This window comes from Pleurodeles waltl, chromosome 2_1, assembly GCF_031143425.1.
Source record: "Pleurodeles waltl isolate 20211129_DDA chromosome 2_1, aPleWal1.hap1.20221129, whole genome shotgun sequence".
In the NCBI taxonomy this organism is placed as follows: domain Eukaryota; kingdom Metazoa; phylum Chordata; class Amphibia; order Caudata; family Salamandridae; genus Pleurodeles; species Pleurodeles waltl.
Genome location: NC_090438.1, coordinates 726,586,126 through 726,603,237, shown reverse-complemented (window position 1 = coordinate 726,603,237; position 17,112 = coordinate 726,586,126). Strand labels below are relative to the sequence as shown.

Here is a 17,112-nt window from a genome sequence, read left to right as displayed (position 1 = left end):
GGCTCTTTAAAAACAGCTTTCCTCTCTTACAAAGGCTTGAAACTCAACACACCTAAATATTAAACTCAAAAACCTTGCTGGCCCTTAGAACCTAAGAAGAAGAACAGTCTGTTTTACTCAGACTCACACGGCTATAAAATAAAAGCAGCACCGTCCCTGCAGTCAAATACCAATAAGCATTGGAAAGCCAATTGGCAATGGGCTGCCATCGTTTTGATTTCTTCAGTGCTCATTTTTTTAGCACTTTTTTGTAAAACCTTATTGTTGTGGGGGCTCCTGGGCCATCGCCATAATAGAAGGAAGTATGCCTAAAAGCAAAAATATTTTTGGGTCTAAAAAAACACGCATTGACATAGTAGGCCCTGTCACCGAAGGAAAATATTTTATGTGTGGGTGTGCTCCTTGAACAATAGGGCAAAATACTGCCACTCACATGAAGTTATCCATTGGCTGAAATGGTTTGATTCATTGCCCCAGGCTGCATGCTATGAATAACACAATAACAGACCAATGAATGAAGACGGCTAACTCCAGACCTGAAAGTGCCCCAGCCCTTTAGAAATACTGAAACCCCTGATCCCAAACCAGTTATCCTAAGCTCTGCATACTTTCACTCTGTCCCTTTCAGCCATAACCAGCTCTACACAATGCTTAGTTTGTGTTTAGTCGAATCTTATTTCTCATACTTCAGACTTTGACCCAGAGAGAAAGGGGCAGATAAGGGAGAAAGAAGGACGCACAGAAAGCTAAGAAAACTGTGACAAAGGGGAAGGCAGGGCGGAAAAAGAACCTACAAGACTGAGATACAGAGACAAGACCTGTAGGGCAGTGGAAGGAGGAGACGAGGTGGCTGCTGGGCTGCAGCCCCAACAATCTGCAGAGCCAGTGGTGAGTGCCTTAGAAAACCTTAGGGCACCTACACTTGCCCTTTTTTAAAACAATTTAAGCACTCGTTCAAAGGATGTGTTTATGCTTCCATCCAGTTAACTCCCGTACCTATAATAGTTGTATCTTCCTGCCTCTCATTTACCTGTAATTTGTTTTCCCTCCGCTGTTTTTGCTCCCACGTTATCTCTGTCATAACAGTTCCTATACTTTCTGACACTGACTTTGTTATGTAAAACCCCCCGGTCCAAGCGCAAGCAGTCGGTGCTAATATGATTCAAGAGTTCCACGCTGAGCGTGGCCTGTGTGTGCTGGGTCGAGGCCCACACTTGAGCAAATGAAACAGCTTGGGACATTCCAGAGCACAGAACAGCCAGTTCACTTCTGAAGAAGTGACTGCCAGGGGAAAGCCCGGAACACTGCTGGCTGTCTCCTACTTCTCGTTGCATCCCTTCCCAGGTGGAACTCATTCCCTCATGGGGAACTAGAGCATTTTTCCAATCGTCGTGCAAGTACCAGACAACATTTAGTAGATGCTAATAACTGTTGACTACTTAACATACGTATTGGCTTTACCCAGTCATCATGCTTTTCTGATTTTTGCCCTTGGATGTTTTGGTAAACTTGGATTCGACATGCTATCCTGTAGACTGCAATTCCACCAGCAGTGATGGTTTTTCAAATTACTTAGTCGACAATTCTGCATCGAAATGAAACTTTTTGCAGAGAAACATTATTAAAGCAGTATGTTCATTTACTAGCATTATTTCATTTCAATACCTGCCAGTAAGAGAGGAGAAAAGGTAAAATGTACCTTCAGAAGGGACTGCTTATTTCCGAGGTACTAGTTTACCCTTGTTGAGTGCAGTTTATTGAAAACCCCTTACTTAAGTCACCCATCCTTAAATAATAAGACTTTGCTCTGCCAAGAAAGCTTTATGATTTCCCACTTGTATAGGTAGTTCCTTGAGGCTATCCTGCAATTTACCTGGCACTAGAACAGTAGCTCGAGACTGCTGGAGGCAGGAATGACAGAGTGAACAAACCCTCACGCAATAGTGGCGTAGGCAAGGTGCTATGGGCCCTAATGCAGTTGTGGAATATGGGCTTCCCTAACCCCCTAGCGATGTAGTAAAAACAGCCATAATCTAGGTGGAGTGGGGCCCCTGGGTCGTGGTGCCACTGCACCTGCTGCGCCATTGATAGCAATGCCCCTGCTCCTTTGGGCTTCTGTACTGATGTTTCCTCCCTAACCTGACTCACTCAATCCCAGTTCCTCCTTTTACTGTGGTTATCAGCTCAACAGCTTACATTAGGTTCACTTGTCAATAAAGAATTATAAAGGTTACTATTAAACAGTACCTATTCCCCATAACTACTGTTTGGAGACAGTCTACTTCTGCTAAAACCACAATACTAAAACAACAAAAGTGCCAACACATGCTTAGCCTTCCATTGAGTGTGTGCTTTTACAAGGCAATTGCTAGTGCAGTAAATATTTGTGTTTTTGTGTGTTTATTTACTGTTGACTCTCCAAAAAGTGTTTTGTTCTGCCGGAGATTTTGAAATATCTGCTTGTTCTAACCACCTTGACGTGTAAAAGTGAACTCCTAAAATCAGTGGGCCACAAGCAAGTGGAAAGTTACAGGTGATAAATGGTGGCTGGATTGCTCCATACTTATAAGGGACCCCCGTTTCTCCCCCTAAAGTAGGATCCAGCGCTGGTACCTGATATTAGCTTGTTTCTTCTTATCCTTACTGTTTATATGCAAAGCTTTGTGCAGTGCAGGCATTCAAAAATAAAGCTGCAGCTTGTCCATTAAATAGTTTATCAAGTAGCCGATGCGAAAACCCCAGATAGAATGGTTTTAATGAAATCGGTAATTGACAAAGCCAATTGGTAGTCTATGCATCACGCAGACGACACCCATGCATGCATTGACTTGACATTGAGCACTTGTAGATGGGACAACATACTTGCCGACATCCATGCACAAACGTATACACACCAAGAAACCTCCATCCTCAGGCATCCATTCACACAGACCTCTGTGATGCAGCCACTCACCGCAGAGACCAGCAGGCGTTATGTTGCTAGCTTCTGTTGCACTTTATGGTGGTCTAAAGTGCTGAGGATAGCGAAGAGCTGAAAAGTGAGATTGAAAGAATAAAGGAGAGTAATGTGGTAGTAACATTGAGAGTGGGCTGATCTTTCCCAGAGTACTAGGAAGCTGTGGTTGTGTGTAGTGCAGTTGAAGGGTCTGAGAGGAAAAGGCAGCAGGCGAGGCAAAGCAGGGAGCCTGAGAGGAGAGGTTCTGCCTATTAGATCAGACTACTTTGTTAGGTCACTTCCTTTTCTTTGTCTCAAAGCAGCTATGAGTGCATGGAGAGCACACGGAATCTATTCACTTTCAAATCAATTTAACTGTTACACGGCATCTATTCACTTTCAAATCACGTTAACTGTTTTGCTGAAACCAACGTGTTCGAAAAATGTTTTTCAAACTGTTTTGTCAAATGATTTATGTTTGAATTTTTCATTATTTCTAATTAAGGGAAGCCCACATCTATTATACCACTTCCTGTGTTTTTACTTTGCCTTTTTTGTTTTCTTCACTTTTACTTGTTTCATTGTTAATTTTTAATTAAGGCTCACCAATTAGCCCACTCTTTTATCCTGCCCCTTCCTCCCCAATGATCCCCATGTGTGTTTGTGTCTTTCTCAGCTCCTCTGAAACACCTGAAAGATTATCCACACTTCTTTTCCACGTCATCAGTGGTCCACCTTCTCTTTTCTTTTAACTCTCCCAGTTATATGTTCTTCTGTGTTTCTTGGTACACTGCTGAGCCTTCCCAAGCACATGGCACTGCATCCTACATTTCCTTTGCTCAATCAGTACTTTTTAAAAATAAAGGATTTATTTCAATTTTCTTTCCATTTTAAGCTACTGGTGTTGAATTGGATCTGAAAATGGATTTGTGTCACGTTGGTTTGAATATTTTACTTATTTCTGATTTTCTATCTTTTTCAGGTGCTTTATCTGCAAATGATGCTCAGTCTGTGCTCCGGTTATTTATTGTTTTTGAAAATGTATCTTTTAGGAACTGAATTATGGTGATGGATCTCAGTTGCTGAGAAACCGAGAGTTGGATGAAACTATGGGGCTGGCAAATGAAAACATGGACATCATTGCTGGCCTTATTGGAGAAATGAGGCAAATGGGAAAGCCTTGTGACAACTACCACAAAAGGTAACTCACGTGCCAATAGTGGGAGGAAGTCATCTTTATCTTGTTACCAGACCATTGACGCTTAGTGTGCTTGGCATGCCTTTTCACCATCGGGTGTGGGCAACAAGATTGGGGGTTGAGAGTGGGAGCTGGGCGTGGTAGATCTCAATGTTGCCCAGCTCATCAGGAACTGGAGTGAATTGTGACGGCATTTCAAGATGTTCCCCATCTTATCAATATGCACATCACACCAGTGACCAGGTACTGAGCTCCTCTAGTAGCCTTGATTTCTGTGAACGAGCTTAGCTATATAATGCACTTATTTTTATTTTGACAAAAGGCTTTATTTGAATTTTTAAACAAACAAAAAAGTTTCGGCATCAGTCGAGTACATGACGGCATCATAATCACATTTATCACAACTAGTAACTGTTCTCCAAGTCCAGAACCATAAGGTTCCCAACAACACTCATCCCCCTACAACACAGATCCGAGAGGAAGCCCCCAGTAAGTGTGAGTGAACCCCCTGCCTGTTGTGTAGTTCTCGACCAGATTTTCAAGTACTTGGCAGGCCTACCTCTGGCTGTACACACACTTTCATCTGCTAGAGCACAGTCATCTCGTACCCCTCGCCAGTCCTCAAGCAGTGGAAGGGCAGCTCTTCTGCATGTCTCAGATAGCCCAATCCCACCATTATATGAGTGCTCCGTCCAACATCTCCAATGTCGCCAATATTCCAAGTGGAGGAACCTTGGGATCTCGGGAAAAAGCACAATCTAGCACCCCCTCCATCATGAACCTTTCACCAATATTATAAAATATCCGACATCCCCATATAGTATGTCGGAATGAGCCCCGAGCATCACATCTACCTACTCCCCACCCCGTGTAGATGTCACAGATATATAGGTACCAGGCTAAACTCAAGGATGAATTGTGCCTGTTTCTCAATTGTGTACTTACAGACCATAGACAAATAAAGCATTGTGGTCAATGTGTATTATTTCTACAGGTTTCTTCAACTTCAGGAACAGATGCGTGCCCTTCAAAAAGCGATTCAGGTACCACGTGGAAGGAAAGGCTCAAAGGGTGGTGGATTCTCTTCCCAGAGCGGCTCCGGATGGGATGAATACACCAAGCGCATCACTACTGACACCTTAAGTCAGATCCGACAACAAAAGGTAACATGATGCCTGGATGCACTCGGTGTGTGGGTAAAACACCCTTTCCTTATGTGACTTTTCTTACATTCTGCATTTTGGTCATGGTTGGTCATGGTTGACAGACTGCGTTTGTGAGGGGGGTGCAAGGTAGGATGAGGTACTGGTCAGTGCTTGGCATGGAAAAATAGAAGTGCAGGTACTCTGTAGCTGAGTACCTGCTTGTTTCTGAGAAGTGCCGGTACTCTCCAATTAAAAGTATTATGTTTTTCTTGAGAAGTGCAGATACTCTCCCTCTCAAAATAAAAAAGTGTGGGTACTCAGTACCAGACAGTACCTGCCCATTTAAAGCACTGGTACTGGTGAAGTAAAATGTTGGATGTCATCCCTTTCCAGTGAGAAGATCTTTTATGCATTGGAATATCCTTCTTTTTAGTTCTTTTTCTTTTTACTCCTGAATTTATTTTTATATTTTACTCACTGATAATCGTGCCAGCGTCGGAGAGTTCTGTACATTAGAAGCCTTGTTAATAGGGCATGACAAATTGGAATGTTATTCCCATCAACAGGTCTACAAAAAACAATGTATTTTATTTATGTATATTTGTGAGAACCATCATCGCTGAGGTGGCATTTCAAAGTGATGGTAGCAGTGAGGAGCAAAGGAGAACATTACAGATAAATATATCTAGGGGGAATGACCTAGGCGTCATGGAGTACTGTGCAAACAGTGCCAGGAGAGCCTTCTAAGCTCTTCTGAACTTGAAGGGATCTGATATATGTCTGAGGTGAACCTCAAAAAAGTTCAAAAAGAAGAAACATCGAAATGGCGTATGGTTGGGGCATAGCAAGTAGGATTTGGGTTTCTAAGCTCCTGAGACTGCCGTACTTATCTCTACAGGTTGCGCTGTATGGTAACATCACAAAACAAATTAAAATGATGGATGGAGTGTTGAAACTTTTCAAACACTCACCCCCAGTCACAGATCTGGGTTTAATCCATCGTTATTTTGCTCGCCACGTCACCCCAGTTTGGACCCAGTCATATGCAAATCAGTCTGGACTCTGTTCCCCATGGGAACAGTCCAGCCCGAACTGCTAGGCCAGGTCCTCCCTGGACAGGAAACAAGCATCCTGGGACCAGTTTCGGGTATCACCCTTCATCAGCCAGGTTAGCTTGAATCCAGTGGCGCAGCGAGCAAGGGACTCACGTCTGGGAATATCCCTGCACTGCATGGTATTCATGTTATTCCTTAGCCTACCCAGAGTTGCACCACTGGAGTCCATCTAACTGGGCATATTATCGTTTGCTCAACTTGAAAGTTTTGGCTGCCTCAACAGCTGCAAGTTTTCTTTTGGCAGATTACTGTTTTGTGGTATGTGATTTACTGGATAGATGATAATACTGACACATTAAAAATTAATGCTGACCAAACTTTTTGGGCAATGTTGTTAAATCAGGTTACCATTTGTATTTGAGGAAAAATCCTTCAGTGGCTTGGTTTCAAACACATTGCCCGGCTTCCTGAGCGTTCTGTAGACTACCCCATGCCTGCTGAGACAGGATTTATGCACATCAGGTGTGGGCACATGGCAATAATGGTGGTTCGAGGAAGTTGGACTAAGATTTATAGAGAGGGGCAGTGGTACAGACTGTGTTGCGTGAAGCTGTGCAAAGGCATTTACATCGAACTATATGTGAGGACACGGCGAGAGTCAGGATGATGTTTGTTGTTGAAAGTCCTTTTATACGCCTCTCAAGGTAATTACGATTTTTTTTTTTTTTAAACATGTTTTTTAAAGGATTTTTGTATTTTAAGGATTTTTATATTATATTAGGATTTTATGAAATTACAAAAGTGAAAAACAAGGGAGGAAAGAGTAGGTCCAGAGTGATCTCAGAATAAAATAGAGATATAACCAAAGGAGAATAGGACATATAGGAGGCTCGTCATATCTCAGCGGCAACTTAAACAATGTACAAGGTCTAGTGAAGCAGCCGTAAAGATAAGCATGTGACCATCAAGCAGGTAGATCATCATTGCATAGGGTCTCCAGGTCTGAAACAATTCTTAGAGACTCATTTTCTCCCCTTCCAGAAACCCCTGTTTTTTTACTACGTAACTCATTCCCCAGAATTTTGAGTTTATACATCACCTATAACACTAGCTTGCTTTGAAAATAAATAGTGCAATTCATTTTCAGAAGTTTATGGGTCGTAGCCAAATGATTAAGTTGCCGTCCAATAGTGGCACACTGACATGCAATAAGGATTGCTGGGGCCTGAGGGGGTGTAGGGTACCTGACTTGACCTCAAGATTCAGCAGCTAGATTGTGCTTAGATGCAGCCCCTGCAGAACAGGTGCATGTTTTGTTTAGAAGTTGCCCTCATTAGTAGGATAACTTTGACATGGATGAATGGCCCAGTGATTTAGGATGCACTGCAGTTGAAAGGAGGCACACTCCTTGAAGCGTGAATAGTTAGTAAAATATGTTCTGTTAATTCCCACTCTAGTTCAGCCAGGACATTAAGGTTACGCCTAGGGTGACAACTGGTCCTAGGTATGGCGCCTTTGTGACACTGGGGAACATGATGCCGCAACCGCACCACAACAACACTTCCTGGTACTCTTTCATAAGGACAGACCTGCGTGGACGTCATTTAGAGGTCTCAGCTGCGACCCCTGGCTTGCCCATTGCGACCCCTGGCACTGTCTTTGTGACTCCTGCCCTCAGAGGTGGCAAAATCAGTGCCAGGAACACAGTCGCAGCTCGTCCTTATGAATGTAGGTTGGGACTCCACTCTTTTTTCTCACAACGTATTTATTACACTTAACATGAAGAATGTTTCATTATTCATGTTAGTGTAATAAAAAAATGGAGTAAAATTAGCTGAAAATATAGCCTTCCCTGGCAGCTGAGGTGAGCTAAAAAAAAAAAAAAAAAAAAAAATGTAAGTTGTCTGCGTGCTTGCAGGTGAGTGTGTGTTTAGGTGAGAGAGCGAGTATGTGTGTAAGTGTAAATGTGTGCATGTGTAAGAATGCATGTGTGTGTGAAATTGAAGGTCAAAGGGCGTGTGATGTCACTTCCGCTACACCTAGCATTTTGGTGAATTGACATTCATTCAGACCTGACGTTTCCGAATTCAATTACAGGAAAGCTTTCTCCATTCATGTTGCCATACCAAGCCTTAATGCTACCACTGATTTAATAACCACTTCAACCCATTGGTACAAGGGATGCGGATTTGTGTGTCCCATGCTGCCTAACATGTAATAAAGAACATACCCGCTTGAGGGATTCTGCCTTTGCTAACACACAAGGGAAGCTTGAGAGAGGCTGAGCATGCTGCTTGCTCATTTTGCATCCATCCGTGGATGAGGAATGGCAGGGCAAGGATGACTATTTCATGCAAGCAGGCATCTCATCTGCTAGGAGAGCTGCACGTTTAGCATAGACGAAGCCCTTGTAGCCGCCTTTGCCTTCTTGCAAAGAAGGAGGGCTCTTAACTTTACGTCCTCTTCTCACTTATCGGGATCAGAACGATATATAATAAACGTGCATACTAGGGAGAAGGCCAGCTTACAAGTAATTGACAGAGACTGCAAAGATCACACCAGAATGGAGAGCATTTTATTTGTTTGCTTCTCACACTGTAAAAGGACATTAGTCCATGTGAATCATCTTCCGTTCAGATTTAATCAGTTGAGTCTTCTCAAAAAGATGTTCCAGGATTGAACAGGTTCCCTGCTAATGCCTAATTTCATCCGTCTATATTTGCTTATAAGGTAGTCAAATTCCCTCCCTCTTGAACCCGTGTGTCCGGTGACTTATTCAATTCATCCGAGCAGCATTGAAGGGATGTGTGGAAAATCCTTGAATCAGCTTAAACCACTGGTAAATTACTCTGGGCACATCCAATTCTATTGTTTTAGTTTGTGCAGTTTCTGGAAGGGACAAACCATATGCAAATCAGTGATGGCCTTGCCCTATTAGGGACCGTACATACTAACGGACTCAAGCGACTTAAGCAAACCCACACTTTCCCAATCTTTTCGGTGTTGGTGATCCTCTTCAGTGAGTTGTAGCTTGTTTCCTTTCACACAGTGAGCTCGAATTTGAGACCTCTGTTTTTTTAGTTTAATTGAAACAGTGACGATGCATGCTTTCAGGGTATCAAATCCGTTTTTGATTTTAGTTCATTTAGATTTTATGCATAACCACATTTTCCAACCAATATTGTTAACTCATACATAATTCCTTAAAGTCATTTTTTATTTGTTCGTTCATGATTTACAAAAACTCAATGTGTTTTGGGGACTCAAATTTGTCCCTTCGTTTGAAGAAGCTGAAGATCGTTTCTGTAAACAACACATAAAATGTTAGCTCAGTTCACAATGAAATACATTTACCTGAAACAGAATATTGCAGCAGCATCGAATATGCACAATTCAAACCTACTTGAAATTCCAATCAACATTTATAACATCTCTGTTAGAGCAGTTTGAGGAGCAAAATGTCTACCCCGCAGACATACTGTCCCCTTCACACCCCTCCGAAATACAGTTTGCGAAAAATCTATCCACCAGTATTCTTGCTGAAGTTCCTTTAGTCATGTTCCCACCCCTGGGACTGATGGCTATTTTTTCACAATCAGTTGTGAAATATGTGCAACTTTTAAGAAGTGCTTTGCGACATTAGAACTTAAATCTCTATTGCAAATACTGTATTTTTGTTCATTGATTATTGTTCTAATTTGCCTAAGTGTTGGCCCAGTATAAACCTTTCCACATGGGCACTTCAATATAAATCACATTGTTTGCTTGCATGCTTTATAGTGCTTCTGAAATCTGTCCTTCCTGTTTAGGTGGCTTCAGAACGGAAATATAATTACATTACTACGATTCGGCATGCTCCCTTCTTTGTTTCGGCTATCAACAGTCGAATATTTGTTTTAAATGCCTTTCAGCAGGAATTAATATAGTTCTTAAATTCTTCTTCCTTGTGTAAACTAATATTGGCTTTAAGCAGAATTCTCGTAATACCTCTTCACTTTCTATAAAATTCCCCTTCTTTTGAACCACTTTCCGAATCGTACTACCTTGTTTGATACATAGTATTATAAATATCATCCAATCGAGCTTAGAACCCATGCCTGCATGTACTCATGCCTGGTGCGGGAACTCGCTGGGAAAATCAAAAAGTTATGAGAGGGAATGTTTGTTTTCTAGTTCTCTGCTAAACTCGTATCCCTTTACATGAAAAAATAGTAACTCCCTAGGTGTTGCTTAGAGACAGAGTCTGGTGTTTTGTTAAGTATTAAATAATGCAAATAATTTATTGGCAAAGCTTGTGTTTAATTTGGTATTTGTATGAAAAGCATTGTGATTTTGTAGCACTGAACATAATTGACTTTAACTATAAATGGTCTCTATCCCCCCAGGGTTAAAAATGTTCAAGTAATGTCTTCACGTTTGCGTTAAAGTAATCAGTGACATATACAAATATCTTCTTAATCTCCTGCAGTAGCCATATACTTTTGCAAAACTATGGCCAAATTTCTGAGGATACTACCTGTTGGGAGGGTAAAGTCCTCTACATGGTAATGGTCTGCATCCCTGCCCTGAGTGCCCAACTGTATTGCTATACTAATGTCTGGATCCCTAATGCTGCTTGTTATTGTCATAGGCAAACACGAATCATGCATGTGCACTATGTTATAGACCTGTCTCATGGATTGCGGCCTTGTTGGACCAGAAGGCTCACCTCATAGTGGTGGAAGGCAGTAGCACAACCGTGGTGATGGCAGCTTACACTGTAGTGATAATTACGGGTGTACAGGTCCTTTTTAGGTTTGGTCTGCACGCACGCTTGTGCTTGCAAAATCTTTTGTGAATAGAAAGACAGCTTAAAAGGGGCTTGGAACCAGCCCTTACTTACCTGGACCTACCATCAGCTTAGTCAGCGTTGATCCCATTTACATGCTTCTGATTGACCAGCATGTGTTTGCCTTCACTTCCTGCTCTCTGCTGCTCTGCCATCCATGCTGTCCATTGGATTCTGGACCAAGTACTCCTTCCAGTCACTGTCATTGGGTACCGGACAGTCACCTTCCACTCCACAGGTGCTTTTTTTAAAGTCATGAATGATCACTTCATATCAGTGCATCTGCACCCCGTCTGTCTCCTCCCCGTGGTCTTTCAGCCTCTTCCCAGCTCACACCTCACTGCTTCCCCCGTCGCGCTCCTTCACTGCCCCTGTTCTTTAATCCAGCGTCACATTCCAGGGCGGGGTTGTTTATTTTGAGGCTCCCATATCAGATTTGTTTGGCGCTGCTGGATCCATTGTGCCGCTTGTTTAGTACAAGTCATGAGGTGGCCTGTAACATTGGTTTCAATCAGACTTTTTGCAGCTACTACTGCAGTTGCTTATTTGTGCAATGCTACTGTAGTAGGTCGCCTAAACTCAAGCGTCTGAACATTTTTAGTTGGATTTGTGCAGGTACAAACATCAGTTTGTTTCACACTCACCCAATAGGGCGATCACATATCATGTTTTACAGCCCGTTGGATTGGACACAGCTATTTATTAGGTTATTCAATCATTGAAAATGTATCTTTCTTTTTGAATATAAACATTTAATTAGCATTTGAAACCTTATTAGACAGTACATTGCTAAACTGTATGACCGAGATGGTATCTGTACGCTTCCATGCCAACACTTGCAAATATGTGTTCATTTTAGTCTAAGCCACTAACCATCCCTCCCCCATTGAAGAGCCCAAATGGTAAGGCAATCCTCCAACACCTTGCCCATTCCCTTTATCTCTGGTACAGAAACATCAGGCCTCTTCGTGCTTTATCCATGTAGATCAGGTGCTCTGACATTTAATTGGTCAGCCTCAGGCCCTGTAGGCTGCCTTCTCTAATGCCAGCCTTCCAATTGCCAAAGGTCAGAGGGGAAGCATTCTGCCAATTCTTTGCTATGTTTCGTTTGGCAATTATGTATCCTAGTCTTACACTAAGCGTGCCCACAGCCTCCCTCCCAGCCATCCATGATACCCAGCGAGGCCCCCATACAGTCTAGTGTAAAGTCGGACCCCAGGACCCTTTCCAAGTGTGTGTAATGCCAATGGAATGCCAATATGGGGCAATGTTGCATTCCCATATAACATGTATGTATATTTCTTTAATCCGCCTCTTCTTCATGGAAGACAGTGAGCTGAATATGAGACGAATGTTTTGTGAAAGTACCTTAGAATGTTGTGTAATGTTGCTTACATTTGAACCGTTCATGTTTGCCATCAGTTTGACCATTAAGCACTTGACCAGCCAACGTGGTTCTGAGGTTTTCATCAAGACTAGAGCGTGCCTTGACCTCTTTATTGCTATGATCCGTTTCTAGGTTAGAATACTGCCTTAATCACACAGTTGTGGGCATACGACCTTTGTGTCAGAGGCCGGACAGCTTTACTGATTAATTACACACTTTATAGGTCTGTGGGCATGGCCTTGCCTCGTGTTCAATGTGTATGGGCATTGGATGGTTCTCGGAGAGGTCAGTTGACTTGTTCTGTATGTAAATCAGAGGTGAATAGATGGATGAATGTGACAGTTGTAGCACTGCACTGACGTTGCCGATCGTATGTCACGAGTAAAATGTATTCTTTTATGTATTAAGTTTGGAGTCAAGGAACCCTGGGATATTAATTCAACATACATAACAACATAAACAACTATTAATGGTTTATCAAATTTTAAACAAACAATATTGTAACCTTTTTCTAATATTAATAATCCAGTTAGTAAGATAGAACGCAAAAGAAAAAAACAAAGGTGAAACCTGTTGGCTTTGCCAATGCTTGTTACCCTGTGTCACTGGAGAGAACCTACTGATTCACTCATTTTTAAAGTTCCGCTGCTGTGTGCTTACCTAACCCTTGGTCCACATTTTTTTGGTGTAAAGTGCTGTGCATCACAGGGGTAGTGTATTTGTGCAGTGTGTATGTGTGCCTTGGAAGTGTATAATACAGGGAATATACAGTACTGTGCACTGCATACATGTTAAATATATTCACTGGATGTTTGTGTGCCTAAGAGTGGTACAATACATAAAGGATGTCGTGCTGTGCAGTATGTGCAGGTTAAATGCATGTGTTGGGTGTATGTGTACTTGTGAGTGGTGAAGTACATGAAGAGTGCATGTGCTGGATGTATGTGTGCCTATCAGTGGTACAGTACGTGAAAGATTCAGTGCTGTGCAGTGTGTGATTGTTAAATGAAGGAGCGTGCCCAACAGTGGTACAGTGCATGGAGCATATAGTACTGTGGAGTGTGGGTATGCCGCATGTATTCACTGGGAATAATTGTGCTTGTGAATCGCAAAATACAAGAGAGGGCCCTGGATCCAATTTTGAGAGACCAAAGCCTGCATAGTGAAACATGGAGAGGAGGTAGAGAAATTCCCCCAGACAGATTTGTGTATTGCTGCATTCCTGTAAGCTGGGTGTTACACACACTGTAGAGGGGAGAGCCAGGCTTTCCTTGTACACTTCAAAGAGTGTCGGTGACCAGGACTGGAAGCCAAGGCCTGCTAGTCTCTCTGTTGGGTGAGGGGACATCACCATATGAATCTAAGACTACCTGCCGTAGAGCCTGTAGCACCAGTGCCTGCCTGCTTGCTAAGACCAGTGTAACCTGTGAGGAAGAAGAGAGTGTTGGAAGCAGTAAGGTCCAGTGGGGAGCCCTATTGAGTGGACTCCATGTGTGAGATGTGAGGAAATAGCTGCTACACCAACCAGGTTGTTACCTGTGTGCAGGACAGAGTCAGCAACCACTGTATGCCAGGAGAGGGCCACGGTGAATTGAGCTGTGTGCCGTGCTATGCCGATCAGGCCAGAGCCGATGCGTAGTAATGCTGTATGCCAGGAGGGACCTCTGTGAAGGATTTCAGCATGCCAATGGGCAAGAGCGGCGGGCTGTGAGAGACGGTAACCATGTATGCCGAAGGGGGTCACTGGAAGCATCAAGAACTGCAACCTGATTTGCCACTTCCTGCCAGAAAAGTGAAGACGCTGTGAGAGGACCAGAGGACCATCACACTGGCGAGGGGCCCAGAATGTGTCATTGGGAGATGAACTGGACAACCCTGTAGGAGGAGCTGCAGAGAGCCTCTGGTCGCTTTGGAGCTCGACCGCAAGTGGCTTTGAGACAGTCAGCCCAGGGGGAACTTGTTGCTAAGTTAGCCCGGTAGCACTGGAACACTATTGATTTTGAGTTAGAGGCAAAGTGGACTCTTGAGAATTGGACTACTCGTAGGGCATACCTTGGATGATATCAATAGCGAATGAGGAATAACCTCTTTCACTGGGGCGAGAAGGAAATGGGACAGGGAGCTGCCAAAACAACACAAGATCCCAGACCTCAGAGGGACTGTGTAATTGTCTGTGAATGTCGTATTTTTCCTTTTTTGGTTAGTGCTAGAAATAAAATATTTCTCTTTTTTCATAAAAGTGAGTATTTCGCTGGCAGTGATTTATTGTTGCACTCATTTTGAGTTCTGAGCCCATTTTCACTGATATGTATCCACATCTCCAACCCTTCCCCTAAAGGGAGTGTTGGACTGCTTGGAGAGTCAAGTGCAGAAGGGGTACTTGACCCAGTTGCTCAGAATCCATAGTAGGTTAGATCCCAGAACATCAGATGTAAACTGCCTCACCCCCCACGGCTGAGCCCAGTAACCCCTGCATGACCCATGTCCCTCTGAAACGAGTTCGGACACTGTCAGCGTAGTGTGGTCCTGCCATTTAGTATTTTCCTTTATCCTTCAGTTTACCTTAACCGGACACCTATGTCACTGAAACTGTGTGGCACCTTGAACACTGAATGTTTCTCAGTCCCACCTAATTTTTACGTCATTCTGTATGGTCTGATGTCCTCAGCTCTAGAGCAAAGGTGGCAAGTCACCTATTGGTTCAAATGATCAGGAGTGGGAATGACTAGCACAACAAATCCTAGAAGACAATATGAGCCAAAAAAAGTGCAGAGCCTTTCGCCTGCTTCTAGAAATGGTGTACACGCATGAGAAGTGAACATTTGTGAAGAACCAAGATGAGGTGAGGACAATAGAATTTTTTTTAAAATAGAGGAAAGCCTTTCTGAAATTAATAGCCTCCCACATCCCTACTTGAATATGTTTTAGGTTAAACTGTGTTGTGACAAACACTTATGGTTCATAAAAAAAAAAATCAAAACGTATTTTGCCCATATTCACATTAAAGGCAATTCCACTCAACCATGTGACTGTTGAGCCTTATTAGAGATGCTCCAAAACTGACTGGACCTCTGGTCTGCAAATGTATTTTTCAGTCTGAAATTAGTTTCTTGTTTAACAACATAGTTTGGAGTTGCACCCTGACTTCACTATTTGTATGCCTTTTGTGGAGAATACTATTTTCAGCCTTCCTAGTGTACAAATAATGCATACCACAGCAGGGGCTGAAATCCCTTGAACCATTTACAAAACAAGTGTTTGGAAACTATATGAAATATTTGCTTAATAGACCCCACTCCAAACATACACTTTTACAGTTCCACTGGGTTCCATGCTTCATCAGTAGATTATTACAGGCTGTGCACTGCAAAGAGTAGCGGTGTGCTAGTTTAAGCAATGACCCTAAGACAATTGGAGAGAGTGGGTGTGGCCATTACAGCGCTTCTAACTGTATTTACAATCTGGAGGTGCCGACCCGGTTGCAGAAACAGCCTTCGAACTTGGCTACATGTTTTCATCTTTTTAGTTAAAATGCCGCTTTATCAAACACTTTCTACATGCTAAATGAATGCATAACTGCAGACATCAATTTTTTATGCGATCACTCAACATACACATTGATTAAATAATATAAATGTGTGTATTAACCAGTTCAGAATTACTCCATAATGAATTTAGCAGACAGTCAGAAATTACAGCAATTCACCTTGCTTTTTAAGTTACAGCCTACTAGGTAGTGCAGCTGTCTGATTCGCTAAAGACATCTTGGGGAAATTTAGAAAGCTGACCTAGGAATGAGTTCTGCCCGTTGCATGCCATTGGCTTTGTGGCTTGTAACTCATATTTTCTTGCTTTCCACTTGCTGGCATTATTTATTCTAGACTGTCCAGCTTAGTTTCGTACCTTCCCTTGTCCATGCCTTATTTACAGTATCCTTCAGAGTGCTGCTTTTGTAAATTTTGTTCTTAACTCATCACATTTGCTGTGCATTCAAGGACCAACGTCAAATGTCAGGTGCTGTCTTCCGAGGGCGTTTATTTACTTTTCCTTCTCTGACTTCAAAGTGAGAGGATTTATATGACAATCTTGCTGAATCTTGGGAATAGGGAAGAGTTTTTTCTAGCGCACGATATTAAATGAACTGTGTAAGTATTTCAGAATTTATTAGAATTAGTAACAGAAATGAAGCACATTTTTTGTTATTTCTGAAGTGTGTTTTAAACAAATACTTTAATATGGTAAAAACAAATCATTACACTAGGTGGTGCAATTTCCACACATTTTCGTCTGTGCACTATATAGTTTTATTAGTAAAACTATGTCTGTGCTAAGTAATGGCCATTTCAATTGAAAATGTGTTGTCTGTAATGGCAGTGTGCTGTCACACCATGAATAATCTACTCTATGCCACTCCACTCTGCTCTGCACCACTCCACATGAATGCGTTCTTCTCTGCATCACTCCATACCACTGCACTCTCCACTCTACACCACCGCACACTACTCCTCTCTACTCTATCCTATACCACTTTACTCTATGCCAATGCACTCTTCGCCACTCTACC

The 17,112-nt window shown here is 42.5% G+C and overlaps 1 protein-coding gene across 4 annotated transcripts in view; it reads left to right on the top strand.

The window, feature by feature from the left end:
- DSP (desmoplakin) overlaps window positions 1-17,112 on the top strand; it is a 198,658-nt gene that overhangs the window by 53,158 nt on the left and 128,388 nt on the right. For all 4 annotated transcript variants that reach the window (XM_069217283.1, XM_069217275.1, XM_069217266.1 and 1 more), the window contains exons 3-4: window positions 3,988-4,136; window positions 5,128-5,296. In XM_069217283.1, the coding sequence (XP_069073384.1) occupies window positions 3,988-4,136; window positions 5,128-5,296 (318 nt within the window). The remainder of the gene's footprint in view (window positions 1-3,987; window positions 4,137-5,127; window positions 5,297-17,112) is intronic.